The sequence below is a fragment of the Pseudophryne corroboree genome, chromosome 2 (genome assembly GCF_028390025.1).
Source record: "Pseudophryne corroboree isolate aPseCor3 chromosome 2, aPseCor3.hap2, whole genome shotgun sequence".
Classification (NCBI taxonomy): domain Eukaryota; kingdom Metazoa; phylum Chordata; class Amphibia; order Anura; family Myobatrachidae; genus Pseudophryne; species Pseudophryne corroboree.
Window position 1 is genome coordinate 600660219 of NC_086445.1, and position 27891 is coordinate 600688109.

General features: G+C 47.1%; 1 protein-coding gene across 5 annotated transcripts in view; it reads left to right on the plus strand.

Annotated features, from left to right (window-relative positions):
* Positions 1-27891, plus strand: part of WDTC1 (WD and tetratricopeptide repeats 1) — a 248911-nt gene that overhangs the window by 185194 nt on the left and 35826 nt on the right. For all 5 annotated transcript variants that reach the window (XM_063954696.1, XM_063954697.1, XM_063954698.1 and 2 more), the window contains exons 14-15: positions 613-778; positions 15437-15629. In XM_063954696.1, coding sequence (XP_063810766.1) covers positions 613-778; positions 15437-15629 — 359 coding nt within the window. The remainder of the gene's footprint in view (positions 1-612; positions 779-15436; positions 15630-27891) is intronic.

A 27891-nucleotide genomic window follows, 5' to 3' on the forward strand; every position in this document is an offset into this window, starting at 1 on the left:
AAGCCAAGGCTTGTATCAGTCCATTTATGCATTTGCCATAGGGGACACTGACCGCCAGCCCGTCGCTCTTCTCTTGCCTTCATTGTTGTTCTGTTCTGTTTGATTGTTATGTGCACTCTTCCCTCGTATAGTTCTGTTCTCTTGTTCCCGTCTCCTCTCGGCTAATTCATAACTGAGGGATGATGGGGGATAGAGGGGGGAGGAGCCTGTTTCACTTCTTGGATTATTTAAAGTGCCAGCTCCCTGTAAGCCACCATCATCACAAATTGTGCCAGTGTCCCCTATGGCTTCCGAAAAAGGGATTTATCGGTAAGTACAAAAATCCTCCTTTCTTTCACCTCTGTTATGCTAAGCATTACGACTGACTAAACCAGGGCTGTGCAACCCTTATAGACTTTTAAATAGGTTTCTGTTTGTGTATGGCTTAGTATTGGTATTTTATTCTGCTACATTTACAATAATATGCATTTATCATTATCAATTATAAAAAGGATAAATGTTTTCTTTCTCTTATCCTTTTTATCTTTAGTATTAAATTTTATTCAGTGCTCTTTCCTTGTTTCCTATTGCTCATCTCATGTTGCTGACATTGCTTTTATGTCTCTCCCATAGAAGATGATAAAAAAGGGGGTTCTACTCGCCTGCGGTCAGGGGGAAGGAAGGACTCTCTCTCAGAAGACGAATTGCTGCTTAGAGAAAGAAGCTTGGATTATAAACATAGATACTGTGGCCACTGTAACACCACTACAGACATAAAAGAAGCCAGCTTTATGGGGAGGTATAACTCAAATATTGTCTTCAATTACAACATATATATTCTCTCCTGCAGGGTCCACAGGATACATTGGGATATAGTTTAGCGACAGCAGATCTGCACCAAACTGTCACAGCTTTTTGGCCTCCCAGCATGCAGCTGGCCCGTTCATATATCCCCGCTTCCTGGCTCAGATCAGTTTTTTATTTGGTGCAGCAGGAGCCTTACCATGGTCTAAGGGCTACTGGTTTTAGCAGCCATGAGCTTTTTTTATTTTATTTTTATAGTCTTACTATTTTGTCTGAGTGATCTTTCTAAACAGCGCCTTATACGTACCTTAGAAAGAGTCGCTCCAACAACTCCCCGCTGGGTCATGACAACGCTTACCCACGAGTGCAGTGCTGTTTCGGCAGTCGTCTGTGTCGGATAAAATTAGCAGGTCCATCATATGTTACCAGGCTGTGGCCGGAGCACGGGGAGAAGGTAAGGCATCGGTTCCGCTTAGAGAGGGAACATGGACACTGCCGCACTGTTTTGGGAGGAGACTACCAAACAGTTGCTGACGCGGCTGCCACCGAGAGTGCACCAGCGCTAGGCCCTAGGGATCATAGGCTCCAGGGGTAGTATGAGGCCGCGATCCCTAGGGTTGATGTCAGCAGTGGGGAGTAAGACGCTCCCCTAGTCGGCCCTCCCCCCGGTTCATGACCAGTTTCCTCAGAGTCTCCCGCCATGAACTGTTTTCCCGCTTCCGTCCGAGATGCTGTGTACTAAGGGGACCCAGTCTCAGCATAGGCAGCTGTGTGACTGGTGCGTCAGTGTTCACTTGGGCGTCTGTGTTCATTATAGGTTCACGGAGTGGCGGTGTACACTAACAGCGTCTGGATCCACTCAGCGTTCGCAAACGTATTGATCGATCCTGGAAGCAGGGTAAGTCTCCCTGTATCCCACTCTACTGAGTACGGGTTATAGGTTATACAGCACTAAGTCTCTATCTACCTTTTGAGTACAAATAGTTGGATAGGTGCATAATGCATATGAGTCTGATAATATTACTGTGGTTTCTTTCCCTATGCGTCTGAATACGGTTAAAACTTTTATAAAGTAATGCAGTAATTTGTTTCTCCTACATACTTGAAATGTATCTGTAGTTCATTATGTGCTCATATTGCTTATACTAATGTATAACCTGTGACTGACTGCTAGTGTGATTGCTGACTTTGCTATAATTCTGTACGTTTTCTCTGTGTATTCCGATTCTCCATGCTGATGCTAGGGTAGGGTCGGATTGTATGTCACTTTAACACATCTTAACGTGATTACAGTCACAAATTGTGTAGTACACTGTGAAAGTGTCTGATTATGCACCGCAATGCGCAGTCGCGTAGTATGGGTACAAAGTGGATCATTGCTGTGCGATGGATTTAACGAAGAATCCATTCGCACAGCCGATCGCAAGGAGATTGACAGGAAGAGGAAGTTTGTGGGTGGCAACTGACCATTTTCTGGGAGTGTTTGGAAAAACGCAGGCGTGTCCAAGCGTTTGCAGGGCGGGTGTCTGACGTCATTTCCGGGACCCGACAGGCTGAAGTGATCGCAAGGGCTTAGTAAGTTCTGAGCTACTCAGAAACTGCACAAACTATTTTTGTACCGCTCGGCTGCACATTCGATCGCACCCTTGCACAGCAAATATATACTCCCCAGTGGGCGGAGACTATGCGTTTGCACGGCTGCAAAAAGTAGCTAGCGAGCGATCAACTCAGAATGACCCCCTAAGAGCGGCAAGGGTGAGGGAACATACATTCACAGCAGCACCAACACTCATTTCATGTTTGTCATGCAAAGCTGGGTTCACCTCTCAGGATCTGGTTCACCAAGGTCTCTTGAAAAATTAAAGGCAGACGCAGGTGCAAGTTGATCCCCCATGGGCTATGTTTGCACAGACATTATCCAGTATAGCTGAGCGGATAATTCCAACTTCTGTACCAGGGATAGGTTACACTATTAACCCTTATGTGCAGCATTCCACCTGCGGTTTTTCATTTCCAGCATGGGAAGCAGTAGCCTCTCAACAAAATCAGGCTGAAAAGCCAATGGTAAGTAAATCCCATAGACATGAAACAACATCTTCACAGTCTACACATGTTTCAGATGAGGATTCATCAGAGGAGAAAGACTCATTACACTCGGGTTCTGCATATGAAGATGAGGAAGAAGGTCTCAGCTCAGTGGACATATCTGAGTTGATTATTGCAATGAAAGCCATTCTATTTAGAAGAATCAGCAGAGCCTGTGTTAAAAGCCAAGGCACCTGTATTTAAACGTTACAAAACAGTTAAGACTGAGTTTTCAGCTGACGGAAATTATGGAAGAGGCTTGGGCTACGCCCAGTAAGAAATTTAGGATTCCAAAGAAATGGAATTCCAATTATCCTCTTCCAGATGGGGACTGTTTAAAGAGGGAGGTAGCCCCATAAGTAGATACGCATGTTGTTTGATTAGTGCGAAAATCTACATTACCTCTGCCTCCAACATCATTAAATGATGTCACGGATAGAAGAGTAGATGGTTTGCTAAAAAACATTTTTTCCCTGTCTGAGGCAATCAATAGACCAGCCATGGCTTCAGCCTGGATGGCTAAAGCAGTGATTGCCTGGGCGGCAGTATTAGAAGAGGAAACTTCAGTGACCGCTAGAGAGCAAAAATTCCATGTCTCACATATCAAACTGGCAGCAATATTTTTAGAAGAGGCAGCCCTGGATATGGGTACTATTGCCTCTCAAGCATCCGCTTCAGCAGTAGCCGCTCACAGAGCAGTTTGGCTATGCACTTGGAAAGCTGATTCAGAATCCTATAAGGTTTTGTAGTTCTTACCTTTTTACTGGAGATATTTTCTTTGGTAAAGACTTAACCAGTATTTTGGAGTCAGAAGCAGACTCCAAGAAAGTAAAGTTTCCTTCCACTTACAAATTTAAGCCTAAAATGCCAGCTTTTCTGCCTTTTCGGTCTCAAGGAAAAGCAAAAGCAAAGGTTGATGGCAAACAGTCCCAATACAACAGGTCTTGTAAGACTAAAAAGCATTGGGCTACCAGAGGACCGGCTTCTAAAACAGAAGATAAGCCATCAGCCTCATGGAGCGGTTGGAGGCCGACTTCTTCATTTTGCACAATCTGGCAGCAGTGTACCGATGATGCCTGGGTGCAAGAAGCAGTATCTCACGGTTATGCGTTTGCTTTCAGGAAAAACCCTCCTCAAAGGTTTTTTTTGTACCAGCCCCTCTTTAGTAGAGAACGAGGGCCAGGGCTTTGCAAGAGGCAGTTCAGAAATTGCTTCAGTCAGGGGTAATTTTTCTGGTTCCTCTTGCACAACGAGGACAGGGTTTCTACTCCAACCTGTTTCTGGTCCAGAAGCCAAATAGGTTGTTCCGGCCCATACTCCATCTAAAAATGCTGAACAAGTACATTTGGGTACCTCATTTTCATATGGAGACTTTATGTTCCATCATTTTGGCCATGGAGCTAGGGGATTATGGTGATAATGACAGCTTATCTCCGTCAGCAGGGGATAAGAATTTTTCCATACCAACAAAATAGCCAAACTTCAGTTAAGAATTCAGGAGCTTCTACACAGTCGGAAAGTATCCATTCACGCAGCAGTGCTTGTGATGGTATTGACATGGTAGAGTATGCGCCGTTTCATTCAATGCCGCTGCAACATATGATCCTTACCAAATGGAATTGTTTTCATCAGACAATAAAAACAGACTATAGTCCTTACTCAGGAAGTACGGAGGTCATTAGCCTGGTGGCAACAGACAGCCCATCTGGACAAAGGCAAACCCTTTTGGATACCAGATTGGGAAATTCTGAAATGGATGCCAGCCTTCAGGGCTGGGGAAGCAGTGTCAGGAAGAAATTGCTTCCAGGGGCAGTGGACCAAGGAAGAAAGTTGCCTGCCAATAAATATATTGGAACTCCAAGCCATATACGTGGCGATTAATCAGACACAGGACATCCTTCAGGGGAAACCAGTCCAAATCCGCTCTGACAATGCGACAGCAGTAGCATACCGCAACCATCAGGGAGGAACTTGCAGCCAGAAAGCAATGAAAGAAGTAAGTCACACATTAAAGTGTGCAGAACTTCATCTTCCAGCCGTGTCCGCAGTGTTCGTTCCAGGAGTCCTAAACTGGGAAGCGGATTTTCTCAGTCGGCACACCATTCACGCAAATGAATGGGCTCTACACCCGGAACTCTTCCAGACCCTGGTCGACAGATGGGGGTTGCCAGAGATAGATCTCATGGCATCCCATCAGAACCAAAAGGTATCAGCATACGGATCAAGAACAAAGGATCCCAAAGCGATCTTTGTGGATGTACTGTCAGTGAGATGGGACTTTCTACTGGCCTATGTGTTTCCTCCCATCGCCCTGTTACCCAGGGTGAGAAAGGTAAAACAAATAAGAAGTGCCGTGATACTAATAGCTCCGGCTTGGCCCAGAAGACATTGGTACACAGAGCTCCAGAGGATGTCTATGGACGCTCAATTCCCACTACCTCAACGTCCAGATCTACTGATTCAGGGGCCTTGTCATCACAGACATCTGGATCGACTGTCTTTGACAGCGTGGCTCTTGAGACCTCCATCCTGAAGTCAAGAGGATTCTCACAACAGGTAATTCAAACAATGCTTAGAGCAAGGAAACCATCCTCAGCTCTCATCTATCACAGAATATGTCAAGCCTATATTCAATGGTGCAGTGAACAAAAATTTGACCCCATGTTTTCAGAACTTCCAGAATCCTAGCATTCCTTCACGCAGGAATGGTTAAAGGTTTAAGGGTGGCTTTCTTGAGAGTACAAGTGTCAGCATTGACTGTATGGTTCCAAAAGAAAATTGCCAACCTACAGGATGTGCGCACTTTTTTCCAGGGAATGCTTCACATTCAACCTCCTTTTGTTCCTCCTACAGTGCCTTGGGACTTAAGTTTTTAGGCCCTTCAAGTTGCCCCATTTGAACCACTTAAAATAGTGGATCTTAAATGGTTGACAGCTAAAGTTACCTTTCTGCTGGCCATGGCTTCAGTTAGAAGAGTTTCAGATTTAGGGGCTTTGTTATGTCGTCCTCCATTTCTGATTTTTTTTATCCAGATAGAGCAGTTCTCAGAACTAAATCTGGGTATCTTCCTAAGGTGGTGTCTAAATTCCAACTTAACGAAGAAATTGTAGTCCAGGCTTTCCAAGACCAGACCTTTCTGCTGGAGATGCATCGTTGGACGTACTCCGTGCCTTAAGGATCTGCGTGCATCGTACCACTGCTATCAGAAAGACAGATTCTGTCATTGTTCTCGGCGGATTTCATAAGAGAGGATGGCTGATAAGCAGACACTGGCGAGGTGGCTTAGGATGACTATTTCAGAAGCATATTCTCAAGCTGATCTCCCTGTTCTGGCTAATATCTCTGCTCACTCTACTCATAAGGTAGGTCCATCATGGGCAGCACAACGTGGTGCTTCAGCAGAACAGATATGTAAGGTATCCACATGGTCTTCCATTAACACATTCATTAGACATTATGCCGTTGATACCTTTGCCTCTCAGGACGCTGAATTCGGGTGAAGGATTCTCCTGTCCAATCAGGAGCGTCCCCACCACTAAATTGCTTTGGGACATCCCAATGTATCCTGTGGATACCCTGTGGACCCTGCAGGAGAAATATACGTTATGGTAAGAACTTACAGTTAATAACAGTATTTCTCCTAAGTTAACAGGTTCTACAGGGATCCCACCCTGACTCACCTGATTTGAGGATCCTATTACTCACTAACCTCTTCCCTCTTGTACGGAAGGGTGTACATGTGTGTTCTTCTCACCTGATTAGGGCTCTACATGATGCTCCTGCCTTGAGCTTTGGAAAGCAACTGATTTGCCTGAGCCAGGAGGCGGGGATATATGGACGGGCCCGTTGCATGCTGGGAGGCCGAAAAGCTTTGACCATTTGGTGCAGATCCGCTGTCGCTCCACCATATCCCAATGTATCCTGTGGAACCTGTGGACTTAGGAGAAATACTGTTATTAAGGGTAAGTTCTTACCATAACGTATATTTTTTATTCTGTAATACCTTCTGTATTTCCAATTCTTGGGGCTCAATCCAAATACCCACAAAGCGGGCAAATTGCCATTGCAGCAGTGTGTAAACACCGGCAACGACACCACAAATCTCCACTCTCATGCTCTTTCTCACCACAGAGTTGTGGGGCGAGATAGGGTTGCGAACAGAATTCTGCAAGTCTGACTGTGCTGTAAGTGTGGCATGCAGTGGCACTTACTTGCACCACAACTTCATCGCAGATAATTGTATTGACCCCTTGGTATATACCTCTGCTCTCTTTTTGTGTGGTAATAAATTATCTTGTCATTTCCAAAACTATTAACTTTCCTTTTTTTTTCTAATATCAGAAAAGTGATAGTATAGGCACTGTTTCAAATCATAAGTATGTTGCGTATATCATATGACCTATTGCATTCTATGCTACCCATGCTTTTCCCAATGTCATTTTGTTTAATCAGACTTCAACTCCTAGCTCTAGATACTCTTGCTACTAGAAATTACCAGTAGCTTAGTTTGGTGGTAGGTGTTTTTTTTTTTTTTTCATGTATAGTAGTTTCTTTGTCTCCCTCTTGATAAGTTAACTGATACTGTAGGTGATACTAAACTCGCAATCCTTCACTTGGAGTTAGGACCAGCTGGCTATATGGACTGTCCTTGCTAGTTTATTCCCCAAGCTGTCTGTACTATGTACTGGAGGAGGGGAGAGTGGTCACTTTGGAGCAGTTTGTGAGAATAGTCAGAGTTAGGAGTTGCCCTTGTTCCCCATTTTCATGTCCGCAACAAGGGGGGACGCTAAGGGATCACGTGCCCTGGGCACTGAAAGGAGGGGGCGCCAAGAACTGTGCCCGGCTTTTATTTCCGCCAGCTGTCCCTTCAGGTGGCGGACAGCGCTAAAGGAGACCCAGGAGCTTTTGTGTTCTCGCGAGAACACCCTGATCCCTTAAGTCCCGCAGCCAGGACTGCCATTAAGGGGTACTGGCATGATCAGTGTGCGCCCAGCTGGAGAATCCTTATGCAAATGCTGCTCTGCGCCTCCTCATCCAGTAGCAGAGCAGAGCAGGCAGCTTGAGCAGGGCCAGTCACAGTGCAGAGGAGAGGTTCTTATCACACATCCGGGGTTCCGGGATGATGAGTGGGAACATTTGCTCCTTGCTGCTTTGCCCATTATTTGATGACCTGTGGGATAAAGAGTTTCCGGTAAAATGAGGCATTGCTGTGGGCAATACAGGATGGAATTTGTTCTGGTGACCTCCAAGTAGTATCAACCCCAATGTAATGTTGAGGTTGGCGGTGCTCAGTGTCTGTAATACTCTTTTAAAAATGCATTTGTTACTCCTTCTCCTTCCTATGACGGGTTAAGTCCTGAAATGCATCTTTAAAAAAGTATTACAGGCTTCCAAGTGCCACCATTCCACAATGATAAATATATTTATTTATATTTAGATACAGTATATCGTGAATAGGCACTTCACTGATGGAAAAAAAGCCTGCTCAGGTGCCTTTAGGTAAACTTTTAAAATTACATTATAATACAAGCTATTGCAAGACTCAGAGTGCCGCTGGTCAGTTTTTCCTGATTATATTTATATTATATATATATATATATATATATATATATATATATATATATATATATATATATATATAATTATAATTAGTGTGTGTGTGTAGATATATATATATATATATTATATGTATACACACACATATGTATACACACACACACACGTGTATGTGGCTTTCTGGTACTTTGATGCAGCTAAAAGTCACGCTGCACTGGCATTTGTACATGTCACCCCTCTCTCACACTCAACCTCTCTCTCTCCTTATCTCGCTCTCTCTCCCCCCCATCTCTCCTTACTCTCACCTCTCTCTCCCTCTCTCTCTCCTCTATCTCTCTCCTCTATCTCTCTCCCTCACCGGAGTCTCCCCCACGGGGCGGCGTAGTGTTAAGGAGGGGTACTAATGTGCAGTGTAAGGAGAAAAAGTCGCACTAGTGAGTGACATATTTTGAATATTTCTCTGACGTCCTAAGTGGATGCTGGGGACTCCGTCAGGACCATGGGGAATAGCGGCTCCGCAGGAGACAGGGCACAAAAGTAAAAGCTTTAGGATCAGGTGGTGTGCACTGGCTCCTCCCCCTATGACCCTCCTCCAAGCCTCAGTTAGGTTTTTGTGCCCGGCCGAGAAGGGTGCAATCTAGGTGGCTCTCCTAAAGAGCTGCTTAGAGTAAAAGTTTTGTTAGGTTTTTTATTTTCAGTGAGTCCTGCTGGCAACAGGCTCACTGCAACGAGGGACTTAGGGGAGAAGAAGTGAACTCACCTGCGTGCAGGATGGATTGGCTTCTTAGGCTACTGGACACTAGCTCCAGAGGGACGATCACAGGTACAGCCTGGATGGGTCACCGGAGCCGCGTCACCGACCCCCTTGCAGATGCTGAAGAGAGAAGAGGTCCAGAAATCGGCGGCTGAAGACTTCTCAGTCTTCATGAGGTAGCGCACAGCACTGCAGCTGTGCGCCATTGCTCTCAGCACACTTCACACCAACGGTCACTGAGGGTGCAGGGCGCTTCGGGGGGCGCCCTGGGCAGCAATGAAAGTACCTATGCTGGCTAAAAATACATCACATATAGCCCCTGGGGCTATATGGATGTATTTAACCCCTGCCTGGTTGTCAGAAAAACGGGAGAAGAAGCCCGCCGAAAAGGGGGCGGGGCCTATTCTCCTCAGCACACAGCGCCATTTTCCTACACAGCTCCGCTGCTAGGAAGGCTCCCAGGCTCTCCCCTGCACTGCACTACAGAAACAGGGTTAAAACAGAGAGGGGGGGCACTTATTTGGCGATATTATTATATATTAAGATGCTATAAGGGAAAACACTTATATAAGGTTGTCCCTGTATAATATAGCGTTTTGGTGTGTGCTGGCAAACTCTCCCTCTGTCTCCCCAAAGGGCTAGTGGGGTCCTGTCCTCTATCAGAGCATTCCCTGTGTGTGTGCTGTGTGTCGGTACGTGTGTGTCGACATGTATGAGGACGATGTTGGTGAGGAGGCGGAGCAATTGCCTGTAATGGTGATGTCACTCTCTAGGGAGTCGACACCGGAATGGATGGCTTATTTAGGGAATTACGTGATAATGTCAACACGCTGCAAGGTCGGTTGACGACATGAGACGGCCGGCAAACCAATTAGTACCTGTCCAGGCGTCTCAAACACCGTCAGGGGCTTTAAAACGCCCATTTACCTCAGTCGGTCGACACAGACACGGACACTGACTCCAGTGTCGACGGTGAAGAAACAAACGTATTTTCCATTTGGGCCACACGTTACATGTTAAGGGCAATGAAGGAGGTGTTACATATTTCTGATACTACAAGTACCACAAAAGAGGGTATTATGTGGGGTGTGAAAAAACTACCTGTAGTTTTTCCTGAATCAGATAAATTAAATGAAGTGTGTGATGATGCGTGGGTTTCCCCCGATAGAAAATTATTGGCGTTATACCCTTTCCCGCCAGAAGTTAGGGCGCGTTGGGAAACACCCCTTAGGGTGGATAAGGCGCTCACACGCTTATCAAAACAAGTGGCGTTACCGTCTCCAGATACGGCCGCCCTCAAGGAGCCAGCTGATAGGAGGCTGGAAAATATCCTAAAAAGTATATACACACATACTGGTGTTATACTGCGACCAGCGATCGCCTCAGCCTGGATGTGCAGCGCTGGGGTGGCTTGGTCGGATTCCCTGACTGAAAATATTGATACCCTTGACAGGGACAGTATTTTATTGACTATAGAGCATTTAAAGGATGCATTTCTATATATGCGAGATGCACAGAGGGATATTTGCACTCTGGCATCAAGAGTAAGTGCGATGTCCATATCTGCCAGAAGATGTTTATGGACACGACAGTGGTCAGGTGATGCAGATTCCAAACGGCACATGGAAGTATTGCCGTATAAAGGGGAGGAGTTATTTGGGGTCGGTCCATCGGACCTGGTGGCCACGGCAACAGCTGGAAAATCCACCTTTTTTACCCCAAGTCACATCTCAGCAGAAAAAGACACCGTCTTTTCAGCCTCAGTCCTTTCGTCCCCATAAGGGCAAGCAGGCAAAAGGCCAGTCCTATCTGCCCAGGGATAGAGGAAAGGGAAGAAGACTGCAGCAGGCAGCCCATTTCCAGGAACAGAAGCCCTCCACCGCTTTTGCCAAGTCCTCAGCATGACGCTGGGGCCGTACAAGAGGACTCAGGTGCGGTGGGGGGTCGTCTCAAGAGTTTCAGCACTGCTCACTCGCAAGTGGACCCATGGATCCTACAAGTAGTATCCCAGGGGTACAGATTGGAAATTCGAGACGTCTCCCCCTCGCAGGTTCCTGAAGTCTGCTTTACCAACGTCTCCCTCCGACAGGGAGGCAGTATTGGAAACAATTCACAAGCTGTATTCCCAGCAGGTGATAATCAAAGTACCCCTCCTACAACAAGGAAAGGGGTATTATTCCACACTATATTGTGGTACTGAAGCCAGACGGCTCGGTGAGACCTATTCTAAATCTGAAATATTTGAACACTTACATACAAAGGTTCAAATCAAGATGGAGTCACTCAGAGCAGTGATAGCGAACCAGGAAGAAGGGGACTATATGGTGTCCCTGGACATCAAGGATGCTTACCTCCATGTCCCAATTTGCCCTTCTCACCAAGGGTACCTCAGGTTCGTGGTACAAAACTGTCACTATCAGTTTCAGACGCTGCCGTTTGGATTGTCCACGGCACCCCGGGTCTTTACCAAGGTAATGGCCGAAATGATGATTCTTCTTCAAAGAAAAGGCGTCTTAATTATCCCTTACTTGGACGATCTCCTGATAAGGGCAAGGTCCAGAGAACAGTTGGAGGTCGGAGTAGCACTATCTCAAGTAGTTCTACGACAGCACGGGTGGATTCTAAATATTCCAAAATCGCAGCTGTTTCCGACGACACGTCTGCTGTTCCTAGGGATGATTCTGGACACAGTCCAGAAAAAGGTGTTTCTCCCGGAGGAGAAAGCCAGGGAGTTATCCGAGCTAGTCAGGAACCTCCTAAAACCAGGAAAAGTGTCAGTGCATCATTGCACAAGGGTCCTGGGAAAAATGGTGGCTTCTTACGAAGCGATTCCATTCGGCAGATTTCACGCAAGAACTTTTCAGTGGGATCTGCTGGAAAAATGGTCCGGATTGCATCTTCAGATGCATCAGCGGATAACCCTGTCTCCAAGGACAAGGGTGTCTCTTCTGTGGTGGCTGCAGAGTGCTCATCTACTAAAGGGCCACAGATTCGGCATTCAGGACTGGGTCCTGGTGACCACGGATGCCAGCCTGAAAGGCTGGGGAGCAGTCACACAAGGAAAAAATTTCCAGGGAGTGTGATCAAGTCTGGAGACTTCTCTCCACATAAATATACTGGAGCTAAGAGCAATTTACAATGCTCTAAGCTTAGCAAGACCTCTGCTTCAAGGTCAGCCGGTATTGATCCAGTGGGACAACATCACGGCAGTCGCCCACGTAAACAGACAGGGCGGCACAAGAAGCAGGAGGGCAATGGCAGAAATTGCAAGGATTCTTCGCTGGGCGGAAAATCATGTGATAGCACTGTCAGCAATGTTCATTCCGGGAGTGGACAACTGGGAAGCAGACTTCCTCAGCACGACCTCCACCCGGGAGAGTGGGGACTTCATCGGGAAGTCTTCCACATGATTGTGAACCGTTGGGAAAGACCAAAGGTGGACATGATGGCGTCCCGCCTGAACAAAAAACTGGACAGGTATTGCGCCTGGTCAAGAGACCCTCAGGCAATAGCTGAGGACGTTTCTGGTAGCACCGTGGGTGTACCAGTCGGTGTATGTGTTCCCTCCTCTGCTTCTCATACCTAAGGTACTGAGAATTATAAGACGTAGAGGAGTAAGAACTATACTCGTGGCTCCGGATTGGCCAAGAAGGACTTGGTACCCGGAACTTCAAGAGATGCTCACAGAGGACTCATGGCCTCTGCCGCTAAGAAGGGACTTGCTTCAGCAAGTACCATGTCTGTTCCAAGACTTACCGCGGCTGCGTTTGACGGCATGGCGGTTGAACGCCGGATCCTAAGGGAAAAAGGCATTCCGGAAGAGGTCATTCCTACCCTGGTCAAAGCCAGGAAGGAGGTGACCGCACAACATTATCACCACATGTGGCGAAAATATGTTGCGTGGTGTGAGGCCAGGAAGGCCCCACGAAGAAATTTCAACTCTGTCGATTCCTGCATTTCCTGCAAACAGGAGTGTCTATGGGCCTCAAATTGGGGTCCATTAAGGTTCAAATTTCGGCCCTGTCGATTTTCTTCCAGAAAGAATTGGCTTCAGTTCCTGAAGTCCAGAAGTTTGTCAAGGGAGTACTGCATATACAACCCCCTTTTGTGCCTCCAGTGGCACTGTGGGATCTCAACGTAGTTCTGGGATTCCTCAAATCACATTGGTTTAAACCGCTCAAATCTGTAGATTTGAAATATCTCACATGGAAAGTGACCATGATGTTGGCCCTGGCCTCGGCCAGGCGAGTGTCAGAATTGGCGGCTTTGTCTCACAAAAGCCCATATCTGATTGTCCATTCGGACAGGGCAGAGCTGCGGACTCGTCCCCAGTTTCTCCCTAAGGTGGTGTCAGCGTTTCACCTGAACCAGCTTATTGTGGTACCTGCGGCTACTAGGGACTTGGAGGACTCCAAGTTGCTAGATGTTGTCAGGGCCCTGAAAATATAGGTTTCCAGGACGGCTGGAGTCAGGAAAACTGACTTGCTGTTATCCTGTATGCACCCAACAAACTGGGTGCTCTTGCTTCTAAGCAGACGATTGCTAGTTGGATGTGTAGTACAATTCAGCTTGCACATTCTGTGGCAGGCCTGCCACAGCCAAAATATGTAAATGCCCATTCCACAAGGAAGGTGGGCTCATCTTGGGCGGCTGCCCGAGGGTCTCGGCTTTACAACTTTGCCGAGCTGCTACTTGGTCAGGGGCACACCCTGGCTGAGGAGGACCTGAAGTTCTCTCACTCGGTGCTGCAGAGTCATCCGCACTCTCCCGCCCGTTTGGGAGCTTTGGTATAATCCCCATGGTCCTGACGGAGTCCCCAGCATCCACTTAGGACGTAAGGACGTCAGAGAAAATAAGAATTTACTTACCGATAATTCTATTTCTAGTAGTCCGTAGTGGATGCTGGGCGCCCATCCCAAGTGCGGATTGTCTGCAATACTTGTACATAGTTATTGTTACAAAAATCGGGTTATTATTGTTGTGAGCCATCTTTTCAGAGGCTCCGCTGTTATCATGCTGTTAACTGGGTTCAGATCACAGGTTGTACAGTGTGATTGGTGTGGCTGGTATGAGTCTTACCCGGGATTCAAAATCCTTCCTTATTGTGTACGCTCGTCCGGGCACAGTATCCTAACTGAGGCTTGGAGGAGGGTCATAGGGGGAGGAGCCAGTGCACACCACCTGATCCTAAAGCTTTTACTTTTGTGCCCTGTCTCCTGCGGAGCCGCTATTCCCCATGGTCCTGACGGAGTCCCCAGCATCCACTACGGACTACGAGAAATAGAATTATCGGTAAGTAAATTCTTATTTTTTTTAAACTTTTTATTTATTTTTAACAAATGATTTTCATTTATATTTATTTATTTATTTAATATATATTTATTTTCATTTGTAATTTAAAAAAAAATACTGCCTTGCCCCAGATGCCCAAAATCCTAGTTTCGGACCTGCCATTATATACCAATTTGTCTCTCTATAATGCTGCTAGAATGGTGTAAAACAGTATGTATACAAACCAGAACAAATGGCATTTCTGCTTTGATGATTCATGGAATGCCCCATGCTACAGAGCCTGTAACACCTATTGACCCACAAGAGTCAGCATCATCTAAAAGCACCTCTTCTTCCTCCTAATTTACCTTCAATTCTGAGCATCTATTCTTAATATGAGGCACCTGGAAATACAAATGAGAAAATTCTTCTTAAGGAGATGCTGTACAGATGAATTGGACTATTGTGGTATTAAAGAAAAAGTCCATAGCCTTTCTTGCCAGATGCATTCTGTGTGTGTATGTAATATATAATACATTTAAGTTATAGATTTCCGTTAGTTTTTGATGGCTTGAGGACAGTCACTTGCTATGACTTATGGAAATCACTGCAGCTCATTTTCTCTCCTTCAATTGAATAGGACAAATCCTACAGCTTTTTAGAAAAAAATGTTTTTTTCTGTATTTAGCCCCCAATTGTGAATATGCCTGTGTATCCTGACTTTAATTCTAGAAAGTAACAGCCACTATATGACCCAGGAGGAGGAGTCAGGTTAAAGCTATGTTAAATAATATAGAGTTTGCCTCACACTGACAAAGGAACAGTTTTATGCCAATCTCCAAGAAAGTATTTTAGTGGGAAATGAAAAACATCTTTATTTTTATAAGTGCCCTTTGGTATTTGTCAAATTATTACTTCGCTGAGAGATCCTTTGTTTCATTCCCATGTTATTTTACCCTCTCAAATCTGCTACTGTGTTTTCTCTAGCAATGCCCAGTACATTGTGAGTGGTTCAGATGATGGTTCATTCTTTATCTGGGAGAAGAATACTAGCGCATTGATCCGTGTCCTGCAAGGAGATGAGTCCATTGTTAACTGTCTACAGCCACACCCGAGTTACTGCTTCTTGGCCACAAGTGGCATTGATCCTGTTGTGCGACTATGGAGCCCACGTCCGGAGGTTGGTGGAAAGAAATGTATATGGAGCTAGGCCTCGAGGCAGGCAGGCAGGCAAAGATATGTGCTAAGTAGCAAGATGAAATGCTGCTGAAAAGTGATTGGCTGTTTGAAATACATATACATTTTGTATGTATATGTGTGTGTATATGTGTGTGTGTGTGTGTGTATATATATATATATATATATATATATATATATATATATATATAATGTGTGTGTATTTCTCTTACGTCCTAGAGGATACTGGGGTCCATTTAGTACCATGGGGTATAGACGCGTCCACTAGGAGCCATGGGTACTTTAAGAATTTGATAGTGTGGGCTGCCTCCTCCCTCTATGCCCCTCGTACCAAACTCAGTTTAGAAAATGTGCCCGGAGGAGCCAGTCATGCTGAAGGAAGCGCCTGAAGAGTTTTCTGCATTTATTTTATATGTTTGTTTTCAGGCAGGGCTGGTTGGCATCAGCCTGCTTGCTTCATGGGACTTGGGGAAGGGGAGGGGGAGGAAACGGCCCAACCTCTTGAAGGGTTAATGGTCCCGTTCTCCGCTGACAGGACACTGAGCTCCTGAGGGAATTATTCGCAAGCCCCACCACAGTGAGCGTACGCCATCCCTAACAGAGCCAGAAGACTGAAGAGTGGTGAATACTGAGCTAGCGGCCCGGCTAGCGGGGTGCCGGCCATTATGGCGGCATGAGGGTACGGAGATGCACGGCTTCTAAACGGGGTGGAATGCGTCTCCGGACACAGTACACAACTGCATCCCAGTACACTGTACACAGTACCCGTACTGGCACCACAGCCATAAAACGGTTCTCTCCAGATTCCTCAGCCAGTATAAAAAATGCAGGAAGACCGCGCGCCATTGAAGAGGCAGGGCTTCACTATGAGAGGATCCAGCAGCTCACCAGCGCCATTTTCCCTCTGCAGTGGACACAGACGCTGACAGGACAGGGACGCGCAGCAGTGTGTTTCTTGTACCGCAGAGTGTTCCTCTTCACCAGGGGGCTCACTACTGGGTACTCAGTTTTCACAGGCTAGCGGGGCTGAACCGGAATGAGTTAATTCTCTTTAAGAGAATGATCTCATCTCTTTCTACAAGATTGTCCTGCAATGAGAAAGAGATGCAATACTTAAAACAGACTGATGAGTTTATGAACAGAGACTCAGTCCCCAAAACAGCATCTCACTTCCCTCCCATTTGTCCGCAAGAGCGATCTCTAGCCCATATCGTGCAATCTGACTTGGACGCTGACAGGTCAGACATGGAGTAGGGGGAGGTGGACTCAGAGGGGTAAATTAAATAAGATGGGAGTTCTATTTAAGATGGGATGTTGCCCATAGCAACCAATCAGATTCCAGGTATTATGTTCTAGAAGGTGCTAGATAAATGAGAAGTGGAATCTGATTGGTTGCTATGGGCAACATCCCATCTTAAACAGAACTCCCATCTTAGTAAATTTACCCCAGAGAGGGGATGCAGCTCTGTCACAGGGAATAGAGGCTCTTATAGAGGCTATCAGAGATGTTCTGCATATTCCTGATAAGGTGTCAGAAGAGTGTGAAGAATCTTATTTTAATGTAAAAAAGAAGTCCTCAGTCACTTTTCCTGCATCAAAGGAATTGAACACCCTGTTTGAAGAACCATTGGTTAATCCTGATAAGTTTCAGATCCTTAAAAGGTTGCTCTCTTCTTTTCCTTTTTCTCTGGAGGATAGGAAAAAATGTGAAAATCCACTGATAGTGGACCCATCAGTCTCTAGGCTGTCACGTAAAATTGTATTGCCTGTTCCTGGTGCAGCCTCCCTGAAAGACACGGCTGATCGTAAAATTGAGACTACACTCAAATCATTGTACACAGCTGCTGGGGTGGCCCAAAGACCCACTATTACATGTGCGTGGATCACTAAAGCTATTGCTAAATGGTCAGGTAACCTAATTGAGCAGTTAGATTCCTTATCTAGGGGGGATGATGTCTTACTCCTGCAGCATATACAGGACTCTGCGAACTTTATGGTGGAAGCCATAAAGGAAATTGGCGTGCTTAACGCACGCACCACCGCTATGGCAGTGTCGGCACGCAAGGGCTTGTGGCTACACCAGTGGACTGCTGAAGCGGATTCCAGGAAAGGCGTGGAAGGCCTACCATTCACAGGAGAGGCTTTGTTCGGAGATGAATTAGACAAATGGATCTCCACAGCTACTGCGGGTAAGTCTACGTATCTTACTTCCGCAGCCCCCCAACCAAGAAGACTTATTCAGCTTCTAAGTTACGATGCTTTCGGACAGCCAAGTTCAAGGGCAAATCCAGAGGTGCTTCTACGTCCTCCAGCAGCACAAGAGGTAAACCAGCAACAGCAGGTACTCAGGAACAGAGCTTAGGCTCTGCTTCCTCAAAGACTTCATCATGACAGTGGACCGCAATGCTGTCGGTTGGGAGCACGCCTACAATTCTTCAGTCAAATTCGTGCCAGGATCCCTGGGTCATAAATCTTATTTCCCAGGGATACAGACTGGAGTTCCAAGAGCTCCCACCTCACAGATTCTTCAAATCAGGCTTGCCAGTTTCACAAGAGGCAAGTATAACATTACAGCATGCCATCCAGAAACTGGTACAGACTCATTGTTCAAGTTCCACCTCATCAGCTAAACGATAAGACGAATTTTGAACCTCAAGTCGTTGAACCCGTACTTACGAGTGTTCAAATTCAAGATTGAGTCTCTGAGAGTGGTGATCTGGAGGAGGGGGAATTCCTAGTGTCTCTGGATATCAAGGATGCGTACTTTCACATTCCGATCTGGCCGCCTCATCAGGCTTATCTACGGTTTGCACTGCAGGACTGTCACTACCAGTTCCAGGCCCTGCCATTTGGCCTCTCCACAGCACAGAGGGTGTTCACCAAGGTGATGGCAGAGATGATGCTTCTACTCCGCAAACAGGGAGTGAACATAATTTCGTACCTGGACAATCTCCTGATAAAAGCTCCATCCATTGAAAGGTTGCTGGACAGCATTGCTCTCTCAACCAAACTTCTCCAGGATTATGGGTGGATTCTGAACTTTCTGAAATCTCACCAAGAGCCACCATTCCTGGGAATGATACTGGATACGGAGTCGTAGAAGGTGTTCCTTCCGTTGGAAAAGGCATTAGTAATCCAATCAATGGTTCGAGATGTCCTGAAGCCAACCCGGATATCGGTGCATCTATGCATTCGCCTTCTGAGGAAAATGGTGGCCTCTTATGAGGTTCTTCATTACGGAAGGTTTCACGCAAGACCCTTCCTCTGTTGGACAAATGGTCGGGATCGCATCTTCACATGCACCAGAGGATCCGTCTGTCGCCAAAAGCCAGGATCTCCCTTCTGTGGTGGCTACAGACTTCTCACCTCGTTGCAGGACGGAGGTTCGGAATTCAGAACTGGATTCTGCTAACCACAGACGCAAGCCTCAGAGGTTGGGGAGCAGTCACTCAGGGGGTGCAGTTTCAAGGAAGATGGTCCAGTCAGGAAGTCCGATCAACATTCTGGAACTAAGGGGCATATACAACGTCCTTCTGCAGGCCTCACATCTTCAAGATTGGGCCATTCAGGTCCAGTCGGACAATGAGACGGCAGTAACGTACATAAAGGGTGGAACGAAAAGCAGAGCAGCAGTGTCAAAGGTATCAAGATTTCTCCTCTGGGCAAAGAGAGATGCTGTGGCGTTGTCAGCAGTCTTCATTATGGGAGTAGCCAACTGGGAAGCAGACTTCCTCAGCAGACATTACCTGCACCCGGGGGAGTAGGGTCTTCACCCGGAAGTGTTTAGGTGCTTGACAAGTCGATGGGGATATCCACAGATCGACATGATGGCCTCTTGTCTCAACAAGAAGCTCAGGCTGTATTTGTTCCAGGTCGAGAGACCCACAGGCAGTGGTGGTAGACGCCCTGACGACTCCATGGGTCTATCAGATGTTTCCTCCACTTCCTCTGATCCCAAGAATTCTAAAGAGAATAAAAAGGGAAAAGGTTCAAGCAATTCTAATTGCTCCGGACTGGCCAAGAAGGGCCTGGTACGCGGACCTTCTGGAGATGCTCCTCGAAGATCCGTGGCTTCTACCTCTTCGCGAAGATCTTCTGCAACAGGGCCCGTTCATCTATCAGGACTTACCGTGGCTACGTTTGACAGCATGGAAGCTGTACGGCTGATTCTAGCCAGGAGAGGGATCCCTAACAAGGTTATCCCAACTATGATCCAAGCCAGGAAGGGGGTAACATCTAAGCTTTACCATCGTATTTGGAAGAAATACGTCTCTTGGTGTGAGAGCAGAAAATTCAATCTACGACGGTTCCTGCTTTTTCTATAAGTAGGAGTGGATGTGGGCCTTCGTCTGGGCTCCATAAAAGTCCAGATTTCGGTCTTGTCCGTTTTCTTTCAGAAACAATTGGCTTCTCTCCCTGAGGTCCAGATGTTCTTGAAAGGTGTTTTACACATCCAACCTCCCTTTGTGCCTCCCATGGCACCTTGGGTTCTCGATGTGGTGCTGCATTTCCTCCAATCGAACTGCTTTCAGTCGTTACAGCAGGTGGACGTAAAATATCTTATGTGGAAGACCGTCACACTGTTGGCCTTGGCTTCAGCAAGACGTGTCGGAACTGGGGGCTTTATCTCACAAAAGTCCCTATAAAATTTTCCATGAGGACAGAGCTGAACTCGGAACTCGTCAGCAATTTCTTCCTAAGGTGGTGTCTGCGTTTCAACTAACCTATTGTGGTCCCGGTTGTCACCGACACCTCTGCTACTTCAAAGTCTTTGGATGTCGTGAGGGCTTTGAAGGTGTATGTGAAAATAACAGCTAGTTACAGAAAGACGGACTCGCTGTTTGTTCTTTATGATCCCAATAAGATTGGGTGTCCTGCTTCAAAGCAGACTATTGCACGCTGGATCAGACTTACGAGCCCGCATGATTATTCCATGGCATGTTTGCCATGTTCAAAATCTGTACAGGCCCACTTTACTAGGTTGGTGGGTTCTTCCTGGGCGGCTGCCCGGGGTGTCTCGGCTTTACAGCTCTGCCGAGCAGCTACTTGGTCAGGTTCGAACACGCTTGCTAAGTTCTACAGGTTCTATACTTTGGCCTCTGAGGACCTTCAGTTTGGTCAATCAGTTCTGCAGGAACCTCAGCACTCTCCCACCCAGTTTGGGAGCTCTGGTACATCACCATGGTACTAAATGTATCCTCTAAGACGTAAGAGAAAATAGGATTTTAATTACCCACCGGTAAATCCTTTTCTCATAGTCCGTAGAGGATGCTAGGCACCTGCCCAGTGCTTCGTTCGTCCTGCATTGTTACTTGATTAAGTAATGTTGGTTCAGCCGTTGCTGTTTCTGTTTCAAGTTTGATTAGCTTGGCTTTCCTCTTGTTGTGTGTGCTGGTTCGGAATCTCGCCACTATCCTTATCTAGCCTTCTCTCGAAGTATGTCCGTCTCCTCGGGCACAGTTTCCTAAACGGAGTCTGGTAGGGGGGGCATAAAGGGAGGAGCCAGCCCACACTATCAAATTCTTAAAGTGCCCATGGCTCCTAGTGGACCCGTCTTTACCCAATGGTACTAAATGGACCCCAGTATCCTCTACGGACTGCGAGAAAAGGATTTGGGTAAATAAAATCCTATTTTCTCCTGCAGGGTCCACAGGGTACCCACAGGATACATTGGTATATAGTGGAGCGACAGTGGATTTGCACCAAACGGTCAAAGCTTTTCGGCCTCCTAGCAAGCAACGGGCCCGTCCATATATTCCTGGCTCAGGCAAATCAGTTTTTTATATGGTGCGGCAGGAGCCAGACCATGGTCTAAGGGCTGCTGGTTTTTAGCAGCCATAAGCTTTTTTATTTTATTTTTATAGTCTTCCTATTTTTTTCTGAGTTATGTTTCTAAACAGCGTCTTTTACGTCGTACCTTAGGGTCGCTCCAACAACTCCCCACTTGGTCACGACAACGCTTACCCATGAGTACAGTGCTGTTTTGGCGACGTCTGTGTCGGATAAATCTAGCAGGTCCAGCAGACGTTACTGGGCTATGGCCAGAGCACAGGGAGAAAGTAAGGCATCAGTTCCGCTTAGAGGGGGACCACGCACACAGGCCATACTATTTTGGGAGGAGACTACCAGTTACTGACGCTGCTGCCACCGAGAGTGCACCAGCGCTAGGCCTTAGGGATAATAGGCTCCAGGGGTAGTATGAGGCCGCAACCCCTCCCACCAGTTCATGACCAGTTTCCTCCGAATGTCCCACCATGAACTGTTTTCCTGCTTCCGTCCGAGATGCTGTGTACTAAGGGGACCCAGTCGCAGCTTAGGTAGCTGTGTGACTGGTGCGTCAGTGTTCACTTGGACGTCTGTGTTCACTATAGGTTCACGGAGCAGTTGTGTACACTATTAGCATCTGGATCCACTCAGCGTTTGTAAACATATTGATCGGTCCTGGAAGCTGGGTGTGTCTCCCTGTATCCCACTCTACTGAGCCGGGTAATAGAGGACTAAGTCTCTATCTACCTTTGAGTACGAATAGTTAGATATAGTGCCTGATGCATATGAGTCTGATAACTATTGCTGTGGTTTTCTTTTGCTGTGCAACTGAATGTTTAAAATTCCTATACAAGGTAATGCAGTAATATGTTTCTCCTACATACTTGTAATGTATTTGTAGTTGATTATGTGCTCATATTGCTTATTATACTAATGTATAACTTGTGACTGACTGCTAGTGTGATTGCTGACTTTACTATAATAAACAGTCAGTTTCTGCTGCGGGGTACACTGGGCTCCACAAGGATTAACATCGGGGTGTAGAGTATGATCTTGATCCGAGGCACCAACAGGCTCAAAGCTTTTGACTGTTCCCAAGATGCACAGCGCCGCCTCCTCTATAACCCCGCCCTCATGCACAGGAGCTCAGTTTGTAAGTTGGTGCCATGCAGTAAGCAGGCACTTAACAGGAGTATTTTTACTTGTGATATATAGTCGCCGTATACGTTTATATCTCTTGGACTCCCGGTCTGTGCTATCATAGTCACTTTTCACGGGTGCTCTTGTTAGGTATATTGCTGCTACACCTTGTACCTGGTTGCCCGATATTGTGCACACTGTTATGTCTACTCAACGTGGCAACGACGCTGGGGCTTCTCCCACATTGCGTGGTAGTGAGACTGCGGACGGGCTGGAGAATAATATGGCAGCTGAGAGTTCAGGTTCAGGGGGTTCCTTAACCCCCAGTGGGTCGGTAGCACCTGGGGCTCCACAGGACCCACCTTGGGCTACATTTTCCATGTTATTAAACACGCTTGTAACGACAGTAAATTGGTGCTCCCTGCTATTAATCCGCCATGGGCAGATCAAATCTCTACTCAGTTACAGCATTTGAACCGGTCACTGACTAAATCTAAGTGTCACTCTCGCCCGCCTAAGACTAAGCCGTCTTCTAAACGGGCCATTACCTCCTCCCAATCCACTACTATCCTTGACACGTCCTCTGATGAGGATGGTGCATATACTGATCCCACAGACACTGATACAGATGTTTCTGATGGGAAAGGGAAGTTGTTAGTGGATGTCCTGGATTTGATTGACGCGATTTAGGCTCATTCTTCAGGTGTCTGATGATCCTGAGCCTGAGAATGTCTCTAAGAAACCGGATAGGTTTAAACGTAAGAAGGTGGTTTAAACAAGTTTTACCTCATTCCGAACACCTGGTTGACATACGTCAGGAATCCTGGGAAAATCCGGGGACAAAATTCACACCGAATAAGAGACTGTTTGCTCACTATCCTCTCTGCGGAGGTATGTAAGAATTGGGAAACCCCAACGCCCGTTGATTCTCATTTGGCGCGTATGGTTGTTTCCTCTGCTCTGCCAGTAACTACCGTCACCTCTCTGAAGGAACCGACGGATAGACGGGTGGAGGGCTGTTTAAAAGCAATTTATACCCTAACGGGGGCTGTGCATAGGCCAAACATTGCAGCAACTTGGGCTGCTGAAGCTGTTGAGGCGTGGGCTCATGAGCTTGAGGCGGAACTGCCTTCCAACGCGTCTGAGCGTGCTCGACAATGTCTCCTATATTACCAAGGCTTCTCTGTACCTTAAGGAGGCGGCCTCCGATGCTGGGGTGCTCGCGGCCTAGGCTGCTACTACGTCCATCTTGGCCAGATGTATCTTTTGGTTGAGAGCCTGGTCGGTGGATATGGATTCCAAGAAAACCCTGGAGGTGCTTCCTTTCAAGGGAGACATTCTCTTTGGAGAAGACCTCAATAAGATTGTGGCTGATCTGGCTACTGCTAAAAACGGCTTGCCCACCTAGTATGGCTCCATCCACACAGAAGGCTAAAAGCACTTTACCTTGGCCCTTTCGTCCTCCAGGAAAAGCAAAAGGTCAGGCGTACCCAAAGCAAGCTCGTGCTTCCAGACCTGCCAACCTCAGACCAAAGCGTGCCTGGGCCGCCCGTCAGCCAGCTTCCAAAACTGACAAGCCTGCCGCATGACGGGGCGGGCCTCCCTCTGGGGGATCCCAGGGTGGGGGACCGACTTCTAGGTTTTGCCCAGGAATGGTTGAAGACCACTTCAGATACCTGGGTGAGGGAAGTCGTCGCTCGAGGTTACGCCATACCCTTCAATAATCGCCCCCCTCATCGATTTTGCCTGACGGATGTGCCTCTGGATCCGGCAAAAGCAAACACGTTGCACTCGGTGGTACATTCCCTCCTGACCACAGGAGTGGTAGTACAGGTGCCTCTGCCTCAGAGAGGCAAGGGGTACTATACACCGCTGTTCCTAGTCCTGAAACCGAACGGGTCCTCGTGGCCCATTCTCAATCTGAAGTCCTTGAACAAGCATGTGCGGATCTCCAAGTTTCGTATGGAAACACTGCGCTCTATTGTTCTGGCCTTGGAGCCTGGGGACTATATGGACTCCCTGGACATGCAGGATGCTTACCTACATATTCCTATTGCGGTATCTCATCAGCAGTACCTGAGGTTTGCGGTGGGCAACCTTCATTACCAATTTTGGGCGTTACCTTTTGGTTTGGCAACGGCTCCCCGGGTTTTCACCAAAGTTATGGCAGTCTTGACGGCTACCGCCGTCAAGGGGTCAGGATCCTACCGTACTTGGACGATTTGTTGATCCTGGCAAATTCCCCAGAACTTCTCCTGGGTCATTTCGATCTGACGGTCCAGTACATGAAAGCCCACGGGTGGCTGATCAACTGGAAAATGTCCTCCCTGGTTCCTGTTTGGCGCATGTTACATCTGGGAGCGTTATTGGACACACACAACCAACGGTTGTTCCTGTCTCAGGAGAAAGTCCTGAAGCTTCAGGACAGGATTCGATGCTTCCAATCTCGTCCGAAAGTGTCGATTTAATTCGGTAATGCAAGTGCTGGGTCTCATGGTGTCGGCTTTCGACATGGTGGAGTATGCTCCGTTCCACTCTCGCCCTCTGCAGAAGTTAATTCTGACCAAGTAGGACGGCCTGCCTCATCGGATCAGATCTCGCATGATCTCATTGTCTCCGGTGGTCCGCCTGTCACTGAGCTGGTGGCTACAGGACCAACAATTGAGCAGGGGCCATCCCGACTGGGTCCTTCTGACGACGGATGCCAGTCTGAGAGGTTGGGGCGCAGTGTTGGAACAACACTCTCTTCAGGGTCGGTGGACCAAGTAGGAGTCTCTTCTCCCGATCAATATTCTGGAACTGCGGGGCAGTGTTCAGTGCGTTGACAATGGCCCAGCATCTATTACAGAACAGACCTATTCAAGTACAGTCGGACAATGCCACCACGGTGGCGTACATAAATCATCAAGGCGGCAATCGAAGCCGCATGGCACTGAGGGAAGTATCACGGATTCTTCAGTGGGCAGTACGCCATCTGCTGGCCATATCCGCAGTGTTCTTTCCGGGCGTTCTGAACTGGGAAGCGGACTATCTCAGTCATCAGGACGTACACGCCGGAGAGTGGAGTCTCCATCCGGAGGTGTTTCAACTTCTGGTGGGGCTTTCCAGATGTGGATCTGATGGCGTCTCGACACAATAACAAGGTTCCGGTCTTCGGAACAAGAACAAGGGATCCTCAGGCTGCATTCGTGGACGCTTTGCCAATTCCATGGAACTTTCGGCTGCCGTATGTGTTCCCTCCGGTGTCACTCCTGCCCAGAGTAATACGGAAGTTCAAGCAAGAGGGAGGAAACCTGCTTCTGGTCGCTCCAGCGTGGCCCAGACGGCACTGGTTCTCCGATCTGCTGGGTATCTTGTGGGATCGTCCCCTTCTACTTCCACAACGACCAGACCTCCTCGTTCAGGGCCCTTGTGCTTACCAGGATTTGGCCCGTCTGGCTTTGACAGCATGGCTCTTGAAGATTCCGTTCTGAGGGCCAGGGGTTTTTCGGAGGCGGTCGTTCAAACTGTGTTGAAGGCACGTAAGCCGGCTTTTGCTCGGATCTATCATAGGGTCTGGAATGCTTACTTTACTTGGTGTGCGTCTCACAATCATGACGTTTTCAAGTTTAGTACGGCCAAGCTATTGGCCTTCCTACAACAGGGCCTGGACTTAGGCCTCTGTCTGGCCTCCCTCAAGGTTCACATCTCTGCCTTGTCGGTTTGGTTTCAGAGGAAAATTGCTACCCTACCTGATGTCCATACATTCACTCAGGGTGTGTTGCGGATTCAGCCTCCTTGTGTGCCACCTGTGGCCCCTTGGGACTTGTCTGTGGTTTTGGAGGCCTTGCAAGAATCTCCATTTGAGCCTCTTGCCTCTGCTGACCTTAAGTGGCTTTCCCTTAAGGTCCTATTCTTGCTGGCGATTGCTTCAGCCAGAAGGGTCTCGGACTTGGGTGCCTTGTCCTGTAAGTCTCCCTATTTGATTTTTCACCGTGACCGGGCGGTTCTTAGAACGCTGCCAGGTTGTTTACCTAAGGTGGTGTCATCTTTCCACCTTAACCAGGAGATTGTGGTTCCGGCCTTTAATTCTCCTGAGTTGTCTTCCAAAGAGCGGTCTTTGGATGTGATACGGGCTCTCCGTATCTATGTGAAGAGAACTTCCTCCATTAGGAAATCTTATTCTCTTTTTGTATTGTTTAGTTTTCACAAACGTGGCTGGCCTGCTTACAAGTAGTGATGTGCACCGGAAATTTTTCGGGTTTTGGTTTTGGATTCTGTTCCACGGCCGTGTTTTGGATTCGGACGCGTTTTGGCAAAACCTCCCTGAAAATGTTTTGTCGGATACGGGGGTGTTTTGGATTCGGGTGTTTTTTTTACAAAAAACCCTCATAAACAGCTTAAATCATAGAATTTGGGGGTCATTGTGATCCCATAGTATTATTAACCTCAATAACCATAATTTCCACTCATTTCCAGTCTATTCTGAACACCTCACACCTCACAATATTATTTTTAGTCCTAAAATTTGCACCGAAGTCGCTGGATGGCTAAGCTAAGCGACCCAAGTGGCCGACACAAACACCTGGACCATCTAGGAGTGGCACTGCAGTGTCAGACAGGATGGCAGATTTAAAAAATAGTCCCCAAACAGCACATGATGCAAAGAAAAAAAAGAGGTGCAATGAGGTAGCTGTGTGACTAAGCTAAGCGACCCAAGTGGCCGACACAAACACCTGGCCCATCTAGGAGTGGCACTGCAGTTTTCTAGCGAGAGGATGAGTATTTCCATTCTCATGTGAATCTGAACCACTAGCCATCAACATAGGCCAGGGCCTCAGCCGTTCCTTGCCACTCCGTGTCGTAAATGGCATATTGGCAAGTTTACGCTTCTCATGAGACGCTTTTAATTTTGATTTTTGGGTAATTTTACTGAACTTTTGTAGTATACTTGACGACACAGAGGTAGAACAATGGACTACTGTACCGTACTGCTATATATATATATATAACCCTGAAGACGGTTTTTTGAAATAAAACCGAAACGTTGCTTGACGGGGTGATGTCCTGTTTTTCTTGAATGAAGACCTGAGAGTGCCGCTATATTCGTAACTATACATGCAATTGCTTTTGCTCTTGAAGGCACCGGGCGTTTATCTTGAAGTATCTTAGGAGTGCCGGGTCTGGAACTGTCTATATATATATATATATATATATATATATATACTGGTGGTCACAGCAACATTCTGCACTGTCCCCTCCAACTATATACTGCGCACAACTAAAATGCAGCACAGGTATGGATGCATAGTATACTTGACGACACAGAGGTAGAGCAGTGGACTACTGTACCGTACTGC